Source organism: Megascapheus bottae, chromosome 5 (genome assembly GCF_031878675.1).
Source record: "Megascapheus bottae isolate mThoBot1 chromosome 5, mThoBot2.hap1, whole genome shotgun sequence".
Taxonomy (NCBI): Eukaryota; Metazoa; Chordata; class Mammalia; order Rodentia; family Geomyidae; genus Megascapheus; species Megascapheus bottae.
In genome coordinates this window covers 9,359,243-9,381,759 of record NC_143513.1, presented here as the reverse complement: position 1 = coordinate 9,381,759, position 22,517 = coordinate 9,359,243, and the positions used below count along the sequence as shown (strand labels likewise).

Sequence of the window (22,517 nt, the reverse complement as noted above, 5' to 3'; positions counted from 1 at the left end):
AGTCACTTCATGGCGCTGAGTCGGACATGGGCAACTAGCTCTGACCTCAGCTCTGAGCGGAGGATGCGGTCAACTCTGACTCAGCCTGGAAACCCAGCTGCATCCAGGCTCTTAGTCAAGTGAAGGAAAAATGGAGACATGTGTCCCATTTGAAAATTGAAGGAAAAGTAAATATGATCACTTCACTGTTAGGAAAATGGAGGAGAACGAAAAAGGAATAGGCTGGACTCCATTGCAACAGTCGAGGACTGGTTATTGCCTGCAAGGGGTATAGACCTTCCTGAGGGTTTGGAGTTTGTGCGAAGGACTGGATTTTGGGTTTACAAAGGGCATAACAAGGAAGCTGAAAAGAAAAAAAGGGCTATGGTTTCTTTGGGGCCCAGGGTGGTGTCCCTGGCCAGGCACACAGTGGAATGCTTTACCTGGGGTGAGGGGCTATTGTCCCCTGAGGATCAAAGGTGGGTCCTTGGCTAAGCCTAGATTGGAACCTACCTGCAGAGAGGCATGTAGTCAAGACTATTCATGTGCACCTGGTGTCTTGCTTGACCTAGGGAAATAAGGAAGGAATCAATCCTTCATCCACTGTCTTGGACATCTCAGCAGAAATCCATTTCAGTGAGCAAGGCATAGATTTTTCTGGCAAATAGGGCTGAGTTCATATCCTGGGTACCATTATCTCTGAGCAGGGTAACTGGGAAGCCTCACTTAGCCTTATTCCCTTACTACAGGCCTGGTGTCAGACATACTACAACAGGCAGTTCATAACAGTAAGTGGTCAACACAGAAGGCCTCTCAGACATGCCCAGCACATAACTGCTGGTTTACTGTCACCCCACTGTTTGAGTTTGTGATGAGCTAAGTGATTCACCCCATCAATTTAGTTCTCATTCCCCTTACAGATCTAAAACAGAAACACAAACAAAACAACAAACTATAGAATTTTTGTCTTCCAACTTCCAGACCAGAATTCCTTCTTAGAAAAGCCCAATTTTCCACTCCAAGAAAGCCTAACAAACCCAAGTCTAACTAAATGTTTGGGGAATTCTTATAATTTTCCTTTCCTTGTCAGTCACGACACATCCATTCAATAGACTCTGATTAACCATTTTCTGTGGGCCAGCCAGATGTCAAGCAGCAGCACTCCTGGTCCGGAACACTCTAGTTGTTGAAAACTTGGTTGTTGACAAACTTCTAAACCCAGTTCTTCTTTGGACCCAGCATCTGGCTGGATGTTGTCTCACATAACCACCAGGGGGGAGTAGTCATCACTGGCGTTCTGCAATAGATCTGAACATCCTGTGGGGGTGGCCATGTGGTGGAGGGTAGTAGAAAGTGGAAGGTGGAAGGTGCCATACGTGGAGTTCCTGTTATGATTAGGTGACACAGAGTACCCTGGTACCTCCATATAGGCAGAGCATGGTGACATCAAGCAGCCTTGTGGAAAAGTAGTAGGCCACATCTCCTCCTCCAACAGAAAATAGAAAACGTGGACCTGCCTGCCTGCCCAGGAGAATGATTTCTCCTTCTTAGGCAGGGTGGGTAGATCTCCAAGTGTCACATTGGAAACAAAGGGAATTAGACGAGGAATTGGCCCCAGGGAGTCCCTAGTGCACAAATCAGAGCCCGAGGCCTCCAGGAAGCAGATTGCTGTAGGAAATGCAAAGATCAGGGAGGAGCACAGCACTTCCTCCAGACAAGGGCAGATAATAGTACTCTCCCCAGGGCCTGGTGCTGAAGTGGACAGCTCCCCCTAACCAACCTTGCTGGGTCCCCCACACCTGCCACCCAGCCATCCCTTCTCCACTGGCTTCCTCACGTCTGCTGTATTCCCAGCAAAGAACATCATTAGCTATCTAAGTTTCCTTTCCTGAAGGTAAAAGTGTTCAACAAATCACTCTTGGACAAGGGAAGAGAAAGCTCATTTCTTATCCCCCACTCCCCAGGCTAGACATGAACACAACTGTATAATTTTCTAAACACACTACTTGAGGTATCAGAATGTGTCTTCCTAGGAAAGTGAATTCCAGAAGAACAGCAAAAAAGAGAGGAAGAAGAGGAAGAGGAAGAGGAAGAGGAAGAAGAAGAAGAAGAAGAAGAAGAAGAAGAAGAAGAAGAGGAAGAGGAAGAAGGAGAGGAGGAGGAGGAGGAAGAAGAAGAGGAGGAGGAGGAGGAGGAGGAAGAAGGAGGAGGAGGAGGAGAAGGAGGAGGAGGAGGAGGAGGAGGAGGAGGAGGAGGAGGAGGAGGAGGAGGAGGAGGAGAAAAAAGAATAGGATGAAATCTCAGTGGTACTCTTGTTTGAATTCTCAACAGAGCTGGAAGGGACATTGCATTAAGAAAAAAGAAAGAAGCCAGGAGTGGTGGCTCATGCCTGTAATCCCAGCTACTCAGAAGGCTGAGATCTGAGGATCATGGTTCAAAGCCAGCCCAGGCACTAAAGTCTATGAGACTCTTATCTCCAATTAACCACCAGAAAACCGGAAGTGGTGCTGTGCCTTAATGGATAGGGTGGTAGCCTTGAGCTGAAGAGCTCAGGGACAATGCCCAGGCTCAGAGTTCAAATCCCACAACTAACAAAAGAAAAAAAAAGAAGAAAGAAAAGCATTGTGTTATTATGAAAAAAAATGGAATTCCATGCTACCAGCAGAAAGAATGACATCACCCTATTTGTAAGGAAATGGAAAGACTTGGAAAAAATCATATTAAGTGAAGTAAGCCAGACCCAAAGGAATATAGGCTCAATGGTTTCCCTCATTTGTAATAATTAGTACAAACCTTGGATACTCTTAGCAGAGGATTATAATAGCTCAAAATCCATATACATAAAGCCATATAGGATGAGGTTAAATGAAAGGACCTCCAGGATATGAAAACAAATGCTATATAATGTGTGATTGTTGTTCTTAATGTACTAGGTTATTTCTCATCTCTTTTGTTGTCCCTTGATTATTCTCATATTGTTACAATATCGTACCTTGTAAGCTGGTGTATTGTATATAAAAAAACAAATTGCAAAGATAGCTCGGTTGGTATGCTGTCAAACTACTTAAGAAATTCTCATGAAACTCATAGTAAATAATGGCAGGTTAAACATGATGAAAGAGAGAAAGAAAAGAAAAATGCAGGAAAGTTCCATGAGATTCATACCAGCAAAGAGTGAAAGCAACAGGTCAGAGAAGGAGAACAGAAAAACAAAAGAAGACAGCGTATCTGACTTTTCAAATAGAATCTTTTAATGCAAAAAAAAAGCTCCAAATAAATCACAGTGAAAGATGATCTAACCTAATTAACTTGGGAGTCTATTTTACCAGACTATTGAAGAAGAAAAAATATGCCAATAAAACATCTCTCACAGTGTCAAAAGCCACATTTGTAAGGCATGTACACAGACTGAAGTAAAAGAAAAAAGTACTGCATTCCAAAGACTAAACATTGCAACACAGTAGAGTGCAATAGAACATCCCCTGACTTGTGAACATTCAGAACCCAGCCCAAAATGAAAATAAATGTGAATGCTCCACTGTAGGTAGGAACTGAGCCATCCCAAACTCTGAGCATGGAAGAGAGGGCGAAAGGTATGGCTGATGACGGCTATGCTGACCAGGGAGAGATGGCATCTCCATGTTGTTGCTTTGATTTGCATTTACTTGATGGCTTAATTTACTGGACATTTTGTCAGGTACTTATTGACCATTTGTACCTTTTCTTTCAAAAAGTGTCGATTCCGATTATTCATAGTCCATCTGTTAATTGTATTGTTGATTCTTTGGGACTTGAGGTTTTGAGCTTCCTGCCCGATAGGTATTCAGCAAAGGTTTTTCCCATCCTGAGGTCTGTCTCCTCAGGCCCCTGGCTGTCCCCTGAGCATACAAAAACTCATTGGAGTGACTAAACATTGTGGAAATGCACACTACGTACATGAATGGAGAAGGCAAAAAAGGTTGATGAAAGCTGTTGAAAACCAGTTAGTGTTGGGGGAGTGAGAGAAAGGGAGAAAGTCTAGCTGATTAAAGTACTGGGTATTCAAGTGTGAGACATTAAGCTGAAAAAAACAATATCCAGTTCTCTTTTATTAATGATAAGAATATAGAATAGGGCCTATGTGAAGTATGGGTACTGGAAGAGGGTGGTGGGAGGCCAAATGCAGATGGTGACGGGGTTGAATGCAGTCAGAAGACGTTATACACATGTGTGAAATGGACCAGTGCAGCTGTGGAAACTGGATTGGGTAGGAGGGTGAAGGAGGGGTGAAGCCTGATCAGGTGCATTGTACATGGATCTGTCACAATGAAACCTGTCAGCTGATTGTGCTTATAAAAGGACAGGGAGGGAAATATTAGATAACATAAAATAGCTTCTTGGAGCCATGCTTACAAAACTTGAATGTGTTGGTTAAATAAAATGAAGAAAAACCTCATTATATTAAATTTTACTAATAATCTGAATTTCAAAAACCAGAGATTATTTCCACAGAGCCTGGGGACTTGAGAGGAAATGAAAGAAAAAGAATTTACACATCGACCTGCTTCAAAGAGACACATGAAAATGAGTTACTTTCATAGACACAAACTATCAGTTGAGAAAACTTAATGGTGTCAATAAAAGGCACCATTTATAATAGAAAAATGTAAACATATCTAAACTATCTCTGTAACTTAGAATATCTAAAGATGAGCAATGTGAAGGGATAGAAAATTTACACTCAGCCAATGAGAAAACCTTTTTGGTGTTATCTAGTCAGTGCATGATGTGCTGTGGGCTAGTTCCAGGATGTTTAGGTGAGAAATAAGCTAAGAATACTGTGAATATTGTTTCTAGTAGATCCAAACCTGACACCACTCAAAAGCCCATGAGATACACAAACTGGCAATGCAGTATTACATAGGAATACACAACGGAATATTATATAGAAATAAAAATTAAAAAGAAAACTGCAGATCTATTCAACAGTATGATAGGTTCTGAAAATCTGATACCACAGAAACAGGATGCTACAGTTTGGGTATGGATGGTTTGAATGTGACCACTGGGACACAGGAAAATTAGTTTTCATATATGTTCATATCTTTATGTATGTGGAAATATGTCTATGCATGTGACTATATATCTACATACATATAAATGCTTATGTGTGTATATACACACGTACCATATATGGTGGGCTTTGTTGTGTACCCTGAAAGAGTCAGTTTACTAGTTTATAGATACTCAAATACTGGAAAACAGAAACTTCTACAGAGAACAGAGACAATGATTGGAGAAACGGCAGGATTCATGGAAATTCTGGCTTCATTCTGAACTCTGGCAAGGAGAGAGGGTGGAAGAAAACTTCATGAACTTTCTCTCCGCTCAGGGAAGGTTTTGGTACCTACCTGAGTATCTAGTATCTACCAAGAATATGAGGCTAGGAAGTCATGAGTCAAGAGTATCTGAACCACTTCACCAACTCTCTCTTCTTCTTTCACTCTTCTACCCTGCCTCTATCCTGGTCTGCTAGCTTTAACTTATTTCTTGCAACTGAAGCATTTTATTCTATTCTAGGAAACATTCCCCTAATTGATTTAAAAAGAAAAACACCACACGGAGCTGTACAATATGCTGAGGATAGTAAATAAAAAATCTAATATTCACACAAAATACTACTATTTAATCTTCCCATGTCTGCATGTTTATAAAATATTTCTAAAGAATTTAAAGCACATTTATCATAATCAAAATTATATTACTTTTTTGGAAGAAGGAGTTGACGAAGATGGAGAGGTAACCAGAGAGCATTTGGCTTTATTTGCATGATTCTAGTTTCATGTCACTCAAAATTAATACATTGCAGTGGAAAAGGTGACACTGGTGTGGCAGAAGGTCCTTGGTGAGTATAGCCCCAAAAACTCTCTGCAAAGCAGAACCAGCAGAAATATGTATGCATATGTATGCACTTGTACATGCACATGTATAGATAGATAGATAGATAGTCCTTACCTTAATAATGGTTCAGTTCCTTCCTGATTCTTTGACTTTACAAGGGTTCAAAAGGACCATGCCTTCAGGAGAAATCATACTTTGAGTTAATTTTGGTGTTTCCTAGGCTAGCCAATGTACTACAATGTTCTCTTGTGATGCGAAGCAGGCACAGTCCAAATTCCAGCCAGTTACACAATCGAAACCCAAAACAAACTGATGTTCTGTGCAGAGCCTTGTCTCCACCACAGTCAGTACATGACCTGAGATGGCCTACTTGGCTCTCGCTCTCGAGAGGCCACATCTTTCCTGGTTCTTTCTACCTGTGGGTTATTCTCAGCACACTGGAGATTGGCTAAGCTAATTAAGATATTCCATTTGTCAGGTGTATTACATATAATGACAATGTGCTATTTTCCATTTGGAGTATTGTGGAGGAGTAGGTGAATTAATTATTAATAGTGCTGTTCACGTCATAAAGGATAGTTGCTTCATTTAAACGAAGCTGATAATGGCTTTCACTGAGCCATCTTAGACCAGAGTTCCATGGAACACCTAAATGCATAGCTCCTGTAGATTAGCACACCACACCTGCCAGCACAGGATTTCTTCTTCTTCTGTGTGCGGAGGAGAGCTGACACCTAGGCATCTCACAAGACCTGGTCTAAACCTCCTGGCCTGAGACTGTTCAGGGCCATTTGCTTTGGATTTCCAGCTTTTCCTATCACATGCTGCATCTGGCCTCTCCCAGTGTCCTGAGTCTCTGTTTATTCAAAGCCCTGGACATTAGAGACAGAGCTCCAGTTGAAACAACTGTGAAAAAATCTTTATCATTTGAGATGAGTGGTATTCCTGCTCGTTTCTGTTTCTTGCTAATTATATATTATTCAGCAGAACTTTAATATTGCCGTCTTATGAAATTCTGTCAAAGAAGAAAGAGAAAAGATAACCCATAATCATTCCACCCTCAAATAACCAGCTTTAACATTTGAGTGCCCTGCTGTCGTTTGCCTCCGTCTGTAATTTGGCAGAGCTGTAATCACACCCAGTACACCATTGTACGGTGCTTTCCCCTCTGACTCTTGCACAGCATTTTTAATGTTGCTACATAGTCTTCATGACTTCAATATTCTTTGCTACACAGTAGTTCACCTAATTCCAGTGTTCGATGTACTTAAATATCTCATGATCATTAGACAATTTCCAATTTCTTTTGGCAATAAGTATGCATATATCTCTGTGGCCATAGTGGATTTTTTCCCCCACACCTTAAACTCTCTCATCCAGATGTCGAGTTGGCTGGCCCAGGTGAAGCCTTCTTGTTTTGCCTCTAAGCCTGCTTTATGAATGTAACTCATGTTAGAGGATGCATCCCTTCACTCTGCTTCTGGTGTGAGTGAAGAGAGTCGAGCTTCTTCAAGCGGAGAACAAAACCAGGAATGCTCAGCCCTGGTTCTCACCTGCTCAGCTGTCCCATGTTGCTGTGTCTTACAGACAGAGCAGCTGCTAACCTTGTGGGTACTGTTCACTGTCACCATCGTGGGGAACTCCGTGGTGCTGTGCTCCACGTGGAGGAGGAAGAGCAAGTCCAGGATGGCATTCTTCGTGACTCAGCTGGCCATCACAGGTAGGCCTCGGGGCAGGTGGGAAGGAAGACGTCCTGTGCAAATCCACTTAGGGCTCCTGCCTTCCATTCCCCCCCCATGGAAATGTCATCGGAGCAATCCCAAAGCAGCAGCAAACTTGGGAGTCATTTCTGCAGCTGCAGTTCCTGTCTGAATATTCCCTCTAGCAACTTCCATGCATGCACTCAGTGAGATCCCGTTATCTAAAAAACAACACTTTCCACTACAAACTTGGAAATACCATTCTCCTCGGTGTAGCCATGTGCTTCTTTAGGATTTTCCTGTCCTTCTACACAATGACCCTCAAGTTTCCCAAAGTCATGGAACCATGTCATCCCATGTTAAGAGCATAAGGAAAATCTCCTAACAATTGACCAGTACCATCTATATGCTGTCAAAAACTGTGGAGCTGGGCTGGGAGTTTGGCCTAGTGGAAAAGTGCTTGCCTAGCATGCACGAGGACCTAGGTTTGATTCCTCGGTACCACATGCATAGAAAAAAGCCAGAAGTGGTGCTGAGGCTCAAGTGGTTGAGCACTAGCCATGAGAGAGAAAGTCTAAGGACCCTGAGCTCAAGCCCAGGAATGGCAAAAAAAAAAAAAAAAAGCCAGAACTAGTGCTAGGAGTCAAGTGGTAGAGCTCTAGCCTTGAGAAAGTCCAAGGACAGTGCTCAGGTCCTGAGTTTAAGGCCCAGGAATGGCAAAAAATTAATAATAAATTAAAAAAAATGTGGAACCTCAAGTTCTTGCAAGGTCAACTCTGTGCAATCTCTGCTTTCCAAATGCTCATGAGAAGTTACCCTTCTGCTAGAGGGAGCATAAGGAAGTGATGAGTCATTTGGGATTTAGATGTTTCCATGTGAGCTGGGGGATGGATGATGCAGCAGCATGGGCCCAGCACATTTGGATAGAGACTGGAAAGATGTGACAGGGAGACAGGCTGACAGACAGGACAGGAGAAAGGGAAAAGGGGAGAAAGGGAGGGACAAAGAGAAGGAGGGAGGGAGCAAGGAAGGAAGGAAGGAAGGAAGGAAGGAAGGAAGGAAGGAAGGAAGGAAGGAAGGGAAGTCAGTTAGTTCTATGGAGCTCATGTTCCAAAGGGAAACATAGCCAGAGAGGGAGCACTGCTCCACAGATCAGAGCACAGCAGGCAAATGGGGAGCACAAAGAATCCAGCTTAAGCCAGACAGGAGTCCTAAGCCCTGGAACTAAGATGGTTGCTTTGTCTCCTTGAGCATTATCTTCCTGGGCATTTAGTCTCAAGCCACGATAACGTGACATGAACTTACAAGAGAATGTTGATTACACTTTGTTGATAACCTTCAACCTCCCTGGCTTTTCCTAACAGGCTTTCCCTGCCTGATCCATGACAACAAAAGGCCCTACATATACATATAGATATGTATATGTATGCATATGTATAGGTGTATGTTATGTAGAGTATACATATATGGATATGTAAATCTATGTGTGCACACATGTTCTAAAATGTGTGCATGTATATGTACACATATATGTAAATATATATGTATAGGTATAGGTATCCATAAATCTATATGTGTATGTATCTCACCTCAATAATGGGGTATGGCCCGTAATAGGGTGGGGAGGCTCCTCCAATCTCCCCTACAAATAGGACTCTCGCTTTGCTCCCTTAGGGTGATAGGAGTAGAGGATAATCACTGCCTTCCACAAATGCTGAAATGCAAAAATCTTGACTGAGGGCATCGTAGCTTCTTTTATTCTATTTCTTTGATTACAGTAACGTTGTGATCTACATTCTGTGGAACTATAAATTATCTTCAGCATATGAGAAGTTAGAGATTACAAGGAATTGAAAATTTTGCACTAGAAAATAATTAATGGAAACTTCATTTTTTGCCACCAATAACAAATGAATAATTGAAATTCTATTATCTAGTGTCCAAGAGAAAAGTGGCACTGTCTATTTTTACTCATAATCTAATTAACCTGCACTTAACTTCTCATGAATGTTCCAGACAGAAGATTTCTATTTGTTGATAGTTTCTGGATAAACTCAAGGAGTCCAGCCAGAAGTATTTCAGGTGAAGTATACATGTCGCTCATGACAGTGACATTAGTAGGGCTGAGGGTCAGGAAGCTAAAATTAGACTCACATGAGATATCAAAATGTCTTGTATACGCATTTCCCAGGGGCCTCACGTCTCACGGTGAGAGAAGGGAGGATGCATATGAAAGGCTGGAAAATGTTTACAGAAGGTATTCAGTATCAAGCTGTTCGTTGAGATTTACATACATCTGGCTTGTACCTAAGGTTGTTTTAGTCTTTTGGGGCTCTGTATTCTTATCGCATCAGGCTTTTGCTTTCTGCTATGGGAGGATAAGTGCTCTTAAGGATATGAGAACTTGGAGGGAGAAAAAGATAACAAATTATTTATTATCTTCTACAAAACTTGCAAGTTCTGCTGGGACTTTTATGCTCCTGGCTGTGGCAGTCTCCAGTCGGTGTACAAGTGGTTGGTTAATTTCACTACCACACTCCTCAGAGATTTTTTTTCCTCTTTCCCTCGGGATGTGGCTCAGGTGTGATTTTGCTTTTGTAGAATGATCAACATTTTTCTCATCCAATGTACTGCTGAAGAAGTTCAGAAAACATCACTTCCCAATATCCAGCATGGGAAGATTGAGTGTTTGGAGCCAAAGGTCCTAAAAAAGGTAACATCTGCGCAAGAGATTTTCTCTTAGCCGCTCTTATCTACCTAAAGGCAGATCCTCAGAGAAGAACTGGGTAGCCTAAATCCCCTCCCTGGGATCTCATTACCCAGAGGGGATTGATTCTGATCCCCAGGGGAGACCACAAGTTGCCACCTCACCCAGGTAAATGACTTCCTCTCCCACCTATCCTTCTAAGGGCCCCTTGAGACTTCTCTAAATCCAGTACCCTCCCTTCAGTGGCTCTGTCACCTCTCCCTTTCTCCACTAAGATAGCATGCACACTCACTGCTTCTATACATAATTAGTCACTCCAGTCCCCATCTCAAAAATGACTAAAGCAAGAAGAGCTGCAGGCGTGATTCAAGTGTAGACACCTGCCTTTTAAGCATGATACTCTGAGTTCAAACCATAGTATCATACACACACACACACACACACACACACACACACACACACACACACAATTAATTTGAATACTTGTTCACCTAATAATCTGCCAAGTACATAACCTAGCTATTGAGTCTGGAGATTCTTTTCTCTTTTATATTCTTTATGCAACTGCAGTTATCAGTGACTGGATCAGGAAAGCTAATGTCAAAGCTGAGGTGTCCCTGCTTTCTCCTCTCTTCCTCCTTCCCTTCCTCCCCCTTCTCCCTTTCCTTTTTCTCCTCTCTCTCCTCCCCTCCCCCACTCCTCCCTATTATTGTGCCAGTACTCAGGACCTCAGCTCTTGCTTGGCTTTTTTTTTTTTTTAACTGAAGGCTAGCACTCTACCACTTGAGCCAAAGTTCCACTTCCAGCTTTTTGCTGGTTGATTGGACATAACATTTCACGGACTGTTTGGCTCACGCTAGCTTTGAATCTGAATTCTCAGATCACTGCCTCCTGAGTAGCTAGGATCATAGGCATAAGCCACTGGCATGCAGTATCCCTGGCTCTTTTAGTGGTGGGGCAGGAGGAAGAAAGCCAGAAGCTTTCTAAGGTGTTATCAACTAAGTTCTCCATTAAATATCATTTGCCCCCTTGTCGCCATTTTGAAGACAGTCTCCAATTCACAGATTGAAAGCTTTGGCTGATTCTTTAAGGAACATTTTTTTCTTCCATTTTGCCTTTTCTGCATTTTGTTGGTATGTCAGTTGGAGTCAGGCTCAGTTGCACATGAATAAAATCTAGATAAAGAAGGCTTACATTTATGAGGATTTATTTTTATCTTATGTAAAGTTCAGAGCTAGCTAAACCAGAGCTCATCTTGAGTTTTCTTATCTTGAAAGAACAGACTCCTTTGTAATTCTACTCCATTAAAGGACTTTCATCCCCAAAGTCAGCTCCTGGAATGTATGGTTGGATCATGGCTAGAGACAGCTGCTAGAGTTCCTAGCATTTCAAATGTCCAAATTCCTTTAGGAAGGAAGGAAAGAAGGAAGGGAGGGAGGGAGGGAGGGAGGGAACCAGGAAGGGGCTCAATTCAATCTGCCCTGCCTTTAACTGGTATTCAAAGCTGGTGGTTTCCTAAAGGCAAAAAGCCATCCTTTAGCCATAAGCATACAAAAAGACACACCACTTTAAAGATGGAAAGGACTTTAGCAGCTGCAAGCTAGGAAATGGGATAGGGACAAAATAATTGTGTATTTGTATTCTCCTCCTGAGCTATTATCTTGGCATGTGTTCTCTATTACACTGCTGGTGCCTTTAGGGAGAAAACTTTCTATGTCGGTATGTTTTTGTTAGCCAGCATTACGCTATCCATAATTCCCCAATGAGCCTTGCCATAATTAAATTCTGGTTCCTATTCTTTCTTATTTGTTTATTATGGACGAGGACTTACAATGTCCAAGCAAGAAACTCACCTAATTTTCAAATTGGGTTAGATCCTTCTAGGTCAGCCAGGTTTCAAAGCATCCACCAGAAATCTTGGCTTGTTGGCTCAATCTTGAACTTGGAAGGAAAACAGAAGATCTTGAAGTTGGTATTTGGACCCATGTTAAATTTTTCTCCCCCCCCACACTCTTTTTGCCACTTTTTGTGCATCCATTCTAATAACTTGCCGGGTGAATTTAATGACTATTTGTATTTCATGAGCTAATGTGCTAATTGAAGTTTACTAGTCATTTATCATCTTCAAGGCTTATTTGTCTGTCTTGCTCCAATGCACCAGAGAAGAAAGGCTAATGTGTTTTCATTGAATACTCAACAAATGGAAGAAGAAAAACATTTTTTGGCATGATTTCAAAAAAAAATCTTTTTCAATTAGGTCTGAACTCTCTCATATTGGAAGAGGAAACTAATGGATGAGCAATTTACTCATCATTTTAGGTTTTCTCTGCCTTCTGAGCAAACTATGAGGTTCAACAGCAAGAGAGATGGCAGGCCCAGAGTACTGGGACATTGAGGGAGTAGATGCTGGCTTTGCTGTTTCTTTGTTGGTGTCCCATTTGCTGGCTTCCTGGTTATCTGGGTAGCCTCATGGTGATATCCACACATTCATTCAGAGGGGCAGAACCTCCATGACAACATTAGACTTTGCAGAATGATTTCAACACCTTAAAGTCTTTTCCTGTTTGGCCTCTGGGTGTTGATATTTCCTCTGCCTCCACCCTCCAGTTAAGTGGGCCCTCCCATCCCTGGAGCAATGGTCCTGACTCCGGGGCGTGGTCTCTGTGGCTGTGGCTGTGGGGAGAGTTGACTTCAGGAGTTGCACATAGCAGGCCTTCTGTTCAGAGTAGTGTGTGGCCTCTTCATAGATGCTCCACTGATTCACTGGAAGGTTCTCTGGCCTTGCTGTACCATTCTAGTCCATGGCTAAGACAAGCTAGAACTGAGATGGGTTTATTTCAAGTCCACAACTGAATCTGAGATCTTTGGGCCCATCTCTGAGATTACAGGTGGGTTTTCTCCTGGTGGGTCATGGGTAAGTGGACCTGCTTTTAGACTGCAGTTGAAAGTGCTGGAGCCAAGTTTTAGGATGGTCTCAAAATCCAAAATGGGACCCTGATCAGGGTGTCTGCCTATAGAGACATTGCTTGATGTGGCAACAGCCTGCAGTTAGAAGGATGAGTGATACCTGAGAAGCCACTGAAGGGCAGGACCTGGGGACTCAAACACACATCTCCCATTGGCACCTTAGCTTGGCAAAATTGCTTCCACAGGACATCTGGGAGAGGGTGGAGCTCATGGCTAATTCCTCATCATTGAGGGAATCATGTCTGAGAGCCTGGCCTAGGGTATCCTCAGGTCAGAATCTCCCTAGTTTTCTAGGCAGATACACAGACCCCTGCTTCCCAGGGTCTGGGGTCAGACTCTTTAGGGACAGCTGAGGAAGGCAGGCCAGTAAAGCCAGGAATTCCTTGTGTAAGGGAATGTCTCTAGGATTGCAGAAAAAAAAGGACTAATGCCACCACCCTTCAAGACCACTGCAGGCTGAGGTGGGGTGGAGGCTGGGCACCTGTTGCTATGGCATAGCCAGGTGGTTGTCCCAGCAGTTTCCTACAGAGAAAGGAGAGTTTTTGTTGGATAGTCTCCTGGCTGCAACCTTAAGGGTCTGCTGGGGAAGGAAGCTTGCAATCCCGATCCTAGGATGCAGACTCAGCCCTCACCAGTTCTCTCTGCATCCCAGGGTAAAGCCAAGATGGGACCCTTTGAGCATCTACTGTGGGACATAGGCCTATCAATTTGCTCTGCTGACATGACTGCACCAGTCTTTCTTTCTGGGTTCTATGAAAGTCCTGAGCAGGGACAGTGGCCATATGAGGCAGAGGTTGATAACTATGGGTTCACTGCTGAGACTGAAGGTGGCTGGAGTCAGGCCTGACTAGGGTACTACAGGCAGCTTCTACCAGACAGCTTGACAAATGGTTCCTGTAGCAAACAATGCTACCTAGGGTCAAAGCCAGCACTTAGGGCATCAGGGCAGTTTCTGGTTTTGAACTTCAATTTTTCTGCATACCCAGGCCCCAAAGCACCCACGAAGAGATTTTTATCTGTGGTGACTACACAATATGTGTGTTTGTCAGGGAAACATGGTATGTTCTGTCATCTTCCTAATATCTCTTCTGCTTTTTATTGTTTCAAAAGTATCTTAATATCGCCTTTGCCTATGGCAAGTTTCAAAATGTCCTTTCTCTGTACTATCTAGAAGCTTTTTATTTCAGCTTCTCAGTACACCTCTTTTCAAAACTTAATGTCATATAACTTTGTCTTTTACCCTTTATTTCGTAACATCAAAACATTCTCCCAAAAAAAGGAAAATGAAAAAGCAGGCATTTCCTGAAATTTAAGTTCCTTAACTAAAGTATTTTTGGAGTGAATGTGTATTCTTTTTGCTGATAGGCCTATGTCCTTTTCTGCAAATGTAAAGCTACAAAATTCATCTACCACATGACTGATCACTTTATCAGAGACATTTTAATAGCTAGCATTTAAATAAAGGGGCAGAATTTAGATCATTCTTAGAATAGCACAACATTACTATCTACTTGAAGAAGAGTTGGTCTAGTGTCTCAAAGAAAATTCTTTTTTCTCAAGCAGAAAAAAGGAAAACAGATTTTCCTATCACTATAGAAATAATGTAACTAGGCCGTGAGTTTGGCCTAGTGGTTAAAGTGCTTGCCTGGCATGCACAAAGACCCGGGTTCGATTCCTCGGTACCACATACATAGAAAAAAGCCGGAAGTGGTGCTGAGGCTCTAGTGGTAGAGCTCTAGCCTTGAGAAAGTCCAAGGACAGTGCTCAGGCCCTGAGCTCAAGCCCAGGACTGGCAAAAAAAAAAAAAAAAGAAATAATGTAACTAAAAGGAACAAATTCTTCCCTTAGTAAGAATTTTCTTCTTTAGAAAACTTTAATTTCCCTTTGCTCCCTGACTTGGCTCCAGGTTAGCAGATGTGTGGGTTGGGGGAAGTTGAGGAGGCAGAGTGGGAGGCAGAGAGCTAGGGGAGGCCTCACTCTGCAGACTGCAAGCTGTCTTGGGTCTGGAGTCTAGGCATCTGTGTTGTCCCAGAAATCATCCCCCATCCTCACCCACATCCAGAGTCCATTTCTCCATTATGATTCACACACATTTCTCCACACCCTGTCAGTCCTCACAATAGGCATAAGGTACTATTGCTGTCCTCAAATCATTTACAAAATTATATTATATTTAATGTTTGAGGTGGTATAGGAAATAAATATATTATATATTAATATTATATAATATCATATGTTATGCACTATATAATATATCACCATATTATCTCTGCTATATATAATATTAAAATACATGTTATATTATGATTATTATATGATACAATTATCATAGAATTATATTATGGACTGATATAGTATAGTGATTAATGATAATTATACTTATTATATTGAATATTATATTATGTATCAGTATTATATATTGTATTTTTGTATAATACAATTATTGTGTTATCTAACTAATTATAACATGCATAGATTATATTTGCATATATCATATTTGTATATAATCGATTCTATATTATGTTACATGTTATATAACATACTATATCATATTTACTGTTTTATTTTATATGTTGTTATATTATGTTATTATAGTATTTTTATGTTTTATTATAATATGATGCATTATTATATTTCATACATTGTATTATGCATTATTATATTTTGTTCTAATGATCATACTACATTATTATAATTATTAATATAGTTTAAATTATAATGTTAGGGTAAAATTATACATTGCAATGCTATCTAATTATTATAATACATTACACCTCATATATCTCCTGTCTATTATATAGTTTTTACATATGTGCAGTGGTATAATTACCACAATTCATTATAGTACACCTTTTAATTTTGCACATGTGTGATGACATTGAGCACATACCATGCTTTGTGATGATGGGAAGAGGGACAGCCAGTGAGGGGCTTTTACCTACAAGCTGCTGTGAGCTGGAGGTTGGAGCATCCGTGACCCCCTGAGGCAGCAGGCCTCAGAGTGTGATAAAAAGAGGATTCTGGATCATCTCTGGAATCTCTGTGCCGAGGAGCAAACTCAACAGAGATGTGTTCAAGTTTACGAGACAAAAATACCACTTGTGGATTTAGGAGCTAGACTTAATTACTTCTGAGAAAACTCCTTTAGTCCTCTCTCAACAGGCTTATGTAATCATCTTGGGTCTGCGTCTGCTTTCCTTTCTTCCATAATTATTTCTCCTCATTTACTTTTCCTGATAGTCTTATACTCTTTTGGGTGTCTGTCAAAAGGTTATGTTTGAGTATATTAATTCTCTTGCTGAATGGTAGGGCTTGAATTCCATCTGCTAGTTTTATTAAAATCTAAATGGAAAAATGGGAAAAAAAAATCCCTTTCCGTGATCTAGGTGATCTGTGTGTGCTGCTTGGCTCCATAAGTTATGGTGTGGTGCAGATTTTAAGTGGCAAGATCGTGGGGACCGGCCCTTTGGTGCTGGTTAGAAAGATCACAGACAGGGCGACAGAGGCACCACCTGGGTCAGTGGTCTTCATTGCTCTTCCCACGGTAAAGAGAATTTCCACAGACACAGGAGTGCAGTGATAGTGCAGATATTTGCACTGATGCAGGAAAAACATAGGTCTACTACAGCAGGGCTGAACTTCCAGCTAGACAGACCATTAAGCTAACCCTGTGGGATCCATAGGGTTATAAAACATTTCATGCAGTGAGACGCTGACTCACTTCAGGGTGGGTTGAGGAGAACCATAGATGGTTAAATTATTTAGGGAGGTAGAAGACCACATGTTCACATCTAAGAAATTACTCACAAGCCAGGAGAGGTTCACACTTCTCAGGATGCTGAGATCTGAGGATCATGGTTCAAAGCCAGCCTGGGCAGAAAAGTCCATGAGACAATTAACCAACAAACGAATAAAAAGAATTGGGGATATGGTGCAAGTGGTAGAGCATCAGACTTGGGCAGAAAAGTGAAAACATGTGTCCTTGAGTTTAAGCCCCCATATCACACACACACACACACACACACACACACACACACACACACACACACACACCCCAAAACCAAAAAATGGAAGAAAGAAAGAAAAAAAGGGAATGGAATGGCCTAGAACAGAATAGAATACAACAGAATACAATAAAATAAATAGAATCAAATCCCCCATCTCCTTTCTGAGGCTGGCAGTAGTAATAGTGTGAAAATAAGTCTCACCAGGGCACTGCAGGCTGGTCCAAGATTCAGAAGAAGACATGTGCTGAGCTGCACAGATGGCAGAATAGTGTGTGCCCATTCCCAGGGAGGTCCATGGAGGGCACCTGGTGTGTAAGAGAGAAGGAAAGAGGCTGTGTGTGAGAGAGCGGGCAGGGGGCTGGTGTCCACAGTGGCGCAGCCTCCTCTCCCTGGCTGATGCTGCAGAGCAGTGCAGATACCATGGCTAGCCGAAAGGCAGAAAAGAAAAAACATCTGATTTAGTAAAGCCAAGAAGCACATGGATGTAAAGACAGTGATTTTTTTTTTCCAGTCCTGGGCTTGAGCTCAGGGCCTGAGCACTGTCCTTGGACTTTCTCAAGGCTAGAGCTCTACCACTTGAGCCTCAGCACCACTTCGGGCTTTTTTCTATGTATGTGGTACTGAGGAATCGAACCCGGGTCTTCGTGCATGCTAGGCAAGCACTCTACCACTAAGCCAAACTCCCAGTCCCAAAGACAGTGATCTTAAGAGTGTTACTTCATTCCTTCCTGAACTCCCCTAGGGGAGGTCATTTAGATGTGTTCAGGCCAAAGAAATGGAGCTAGCCTTGACTGGCAGAGCTCATGCAAGAGCCAGAGACCAGTGGCTCAAGCCTATAACCCTAACTACTGATAAGACTGAAATCTGGAGTATCAAAGTCCAAAGCCAGCTCAATGAATCTGAGACACTCTGTCTCCAAAATAATCAGCATATAGGTAGGTTGGAGGCATGGCTCAAGTGGTAGAGTTCCAGCCAAGCAAGCCAGGTGGATATGAAGTCCTGAGTTCAAATCTCAGGATTTTGCTGGTTAATTGCAGATAAGACTCTCCAGGGGCTTTTCTCACCTAGCTGGCTTTCAACTATGATCCTCAGATCTCAGCCTCCTGATCAGATAGGGGTACTGGCAGAGCCACAGGTGCTCATCCCAGAAGCAGATTTTATAATGGAGCAAACCCAGCTCGCGCTCTCTCTCTCTCTCTCTCCCTCCCTCTCTCTCTCTCTCTCTCTCTCTCTCTCTCTCTCTCTCTCTCTCTCTCTCTCTCTCTCTCTCTCTCTCTCTCTCTCTCTCCCCCGTCCCTCCCTCCCTCCCTCCCTCCCTCCCTCTCCCTCCCTCTCTCTCTCCCCCTCTCTCTCTCCTTCCCTCCCTCCCTCTCCCTCTCCCTCCCTCTTTCTCTCTCCCCCTTTCTCTCTCCCTCTCTCCACTGTGTGACTTCACCCACTATTTTGTGACAAAGCCTGAGGCCCTTCCTGGATGCACACAAGCACTCTTCTGTGGAGAACTATGAGCCTAAACAGTCCTTCCCACTTTTATAAAGCACCCAGGCTCAGGTGATTTGTTGTGGCAACACAATATAGAGTAAGACAATATACAAGTTGTAAGGCTTATCTCCTTCAGTTGCATGTGAGAGGTTTATACAAGTGGATAACAGAATGTTGAGAAGAGTCAACAGGGTGAAAGCCTGGTTGGTGTGGGAGGGGCAAATAGAATCATAGTCTGTCTCCCTCCCTCCCTCCCCTGCCCCCTCCCTCCCTCCTTGTGCAAGCAAGCTACACCTTAAAGAAGAAAATGGGAAGGGAACTTCTTTCTCCCTTTCCATTGAGACACTAATGGCCAGCCTAATTACTTATCAAATGCTTTTCTCTCTGAAGACTTGGTCAGAGAAAGGAAAGGAGGAGGTCAGCCTGCCAGATTGTTGGAGCTTTGCTGAAGCAGCAGGTGACCTAGAAAAGATTGTCCCTCAGAGAAGAAAAAGCCCAAGACAGTATTCCTGGCTAATGATGACATTCTGTTGCTATGCACTGTTAAGGAGTTTCCGAAATGTTGGTAGAAATAAGAAAGGCCTTTCTTATCCAGCTGACAGCTTGCTAAATAAATATAGACAGATAGATTTCATACCTGTTCATTTTAATGAGCATTCAACATATATTCAGGTATGGCTGCCAGTGTGTCCCTAAATTGCTTTCCCTTCTCGAATGCAAATATGCGGATGGACTTCTAGTTCATGGCCGAGTCTGGCTAAGAGCCCTCAATGCAACCTGTCCCATTTTCTCACTTGAAAAATGTGAGGGGAAAAATAATGAAAACTCTCATTACTGCAGACAACCACCAGTGACTGACAATGGTATGTCAGCATCAGAGAGGTTCTGGCAGTGATTACCAGGCAGATGGGAGAGCATTAGAAAAGCAGGAGCCCAGAAGCCCTGCACAATGCCCAGCTTAAAATCACAACACACAGCCAGAAATAGGCTCCATGGGGCCCAGACCCTCTGTGCTGGCACCTAAACCACTGGATGAAGGGGTCCCTAATCTTTTGATGCTACATTCACAGTTCAGAGGGGTGTGTGTGTGTGTGTGTGTGTGTGTGTGTGTGTGTGTGTAAATTAAGAGCAGGAAAGAACAAGCCAAATGGGAGAAAATATTTGCTAAAGATGATTAGCTACGAAATACACAGAACTCTTAAACTGATCTAAAATTTCTTAGGAATATCCTAATTTCTCTTCAGTTTTAAGACAACATTGCTGGACATTTTGGGGATTGGTAGCATTGGGGGGGGGGTAAATGTAATTTGTCCATTCATCTATCTAGTTGAACAGCATAGCATGGCATTGGGATCATGTACATTGGCATTTTCCTTTAAATAGGAAAGGCTTTGACCATGATTTCTCCAAACATTCTTGCTGGCTCTTCCTTTTCCCTTTGAGAAATGCAGAGGTGAAAACCTTGTATCTTTTCATTCCTTTTTTCTTTTGTAAAAAAAAAATCATTTTTGAAAAGTTATATTTTGGGGGATGGGAGTTTGGCCTAGTGGTAGAGTGCATACTTAGCATGCATGAAGACCCGGGTTCAATTCCTCAGTACCACATACATAGGGGAAAAAAATAGCCAGAAGTGGTGTTGTGCCTCAAGTGGTAGAGCTCTAGCCAAGGATAATGTTCAGGATCAGAGGTGTTTTTTTTGTTTTTTGGTTTTGGGGGGTTTTTTTTGGCTGGAGATGGCCTAGTGGTAGAGTGCTTGCCTAGCATGCACAAAGCCCTGAGTTCAATTCCTCAGTACCACATACACAGAAAAGGCTGGAAGTGGTGCTGTGGCTCCTGTGGAAAAGTGCTAGCCTTGAGAAAGCCCAAGGACAGTTCCCAGGCCAAGAGTTCAAGCCTCAGGGCTGGAAGTTTGGCCTAGTGGTAGAGTGCTTGCCTAGCATGCATGAAGACCCAGGTTAAATTCCTTGGTACCATATAAATAGAAAAAAAAAAAGCTAGAAGTGGTGCTGTGGCTCACATGGTAGAGCTCTAGCCTTGAGAAAGCCTAATGACAGGGCTCAGAGTTCAAGGCCCAGGCCTGGCACAAAAAAAAAGGAGAATTCAAGCCTCAAAACTGGCAAACAAAAAAGATAATAAAAATATAATATTTTTTTTGCCAATCCCCGCATTTGAACTTAAGGCCTGGGCAATGTCCCTGAGCTCTTTAGCTCAAGGATAGAACTCTAAACTTTGAGCCACAGTACCACTTGCTTTTATTATCTTCAAGTAGTTGCACAAATGAATTGCCATCCAACAAATCAGTTGATGAATATAATACAACTTAGAGATGTCATCTTTTCATGGTACTCTCCTCTCTCTCCCAGCCCCGCCCATGATGGCATGTGAAACAAAGGCATATAGCAATCCTTCAGAACTGAAACCTTTGAAATAAAGGTCTGATTTTTCCACTGCTGCCACCAACCAGAATCATACATGTAGTATCCTCTTGTAATGTCTTCCTGCATGTATTGACCTGAAGAGCGTGTAGCAAGTAGGAAAAGTAAAGCAATGTAACACTCTTGCTGCAGTGCAGAATCCACGAAAAGCTTTCCTACTGTTGTTTTAAGATTTTGGCTAAATCCCTCAGTTTTGTGAAACTTGATTTTCAAAGGCATTTTTTGTCACTTTATGTCTTCTGCTTCTTCTGATCTGTTTAAATTAGGGCTTTGATGCTTTATTTTCATATTTTTAAATTTTCTGTCACTTAGGGTCCATAAAGTGTTTCTCAAGGATTCTATAGTTTCATCTCACTAGTTCTAATGTGTTATTTTCATTACCATTATAATAATTATATTAAAGACTGATAGATAATAGTCATATTACTAATAGTATTAATACTCGTAATATATTAATCATATAAATCTATTTCTATTAAGATTTCTTTGGTGACCAGTTCAGAAATCAATTTTTTTTTTTTGCCAGTCCTGGGCTTGGGCTCAGGGCCTGAGCACTGTCCTTGGACTTTCTCAAGGCTTAGCACTCTACCATTTGAGCCTCAGCACCACTTCCAGCTGTTTTTCTATGTATGTGGTACCGAGGAATCGAACCCGGGTCTTTGTGCATACTAGGCAAGCACTCTACCACTAGGCCAAACTCCCGGCCCAGAAATCACTTTTTTTTTTTGCCAGTTCTGGGGCTTGAACTCAGGGCCTGTGCGCTATCTTTGGGCTTTCTCAAGGCTAGAACTCTACCACTTGACCCACAGCACCATTTCCAGCTTTTATTTACGCATCTGGTACTGAGGAATTGTCTTCATATGTGCTAGACAAGCACTCTACCACTAGACCAAACTCCCCACCCAGAAATTTTCTTTTAAAAGAAAATTTCAAATGTACTATGCTTGCTGAGTTCTGCTTTTATTTTTATTTTTGTAACCATTCTGCCTGTCTTAGATTTTTCTATAACTTAATATATTTTATTTTATTTTTATTGAAAAAGTGATAAGCGGCGGTTTCAGTTATGTAAGTAAGGTAATGAGTACATTTGTTTTTAAACATCGTTACCCCATCCTTTATCTTCTCCTATAACTTAATATATTACCTACTGTGCAATGATTTTAGGCCACTCAACTGACTCTTGAAAATAGGTGTTTTCCAGATTTGAGAAGTATTAGTTTATATATTTGCATTAGATCAAGTTTATTTACTGTGTGGATCAAGTCCTTCCTAACCTTACTGACTTTTTTCAGTTTACCTGATCTATAAATAGCTAGGAGAGTTTGCTAAGCTTGCTAAGTTATAGTATTGGATTTGTGCAGCT

At 42.1% G+C, this 22,517-nt stretch overlaps 1 protein-coding gene across 1 annotated transcript in view; it reads left to right on the top strand.

Moving 5' to 3' along the window:
- The window catches only part of Npsr1 (neuropeptide S receptor 1), a 92,742-nt gene that overhangs the window by 11,462 nt on the left and 58,763 nt on the right, over positions 1-22,517 (top strand). The window contains exon 2 of the mRNA XM_090332273.1: positions 7,447-7,579. Within this exon, the coding sequence (XP_090188399.1) occupies positions 7,447-7,579 (133 nt within the window). The remainder of the gene's footprint in view (positions 1-7,446; positions 7,580-22,517) is intronic.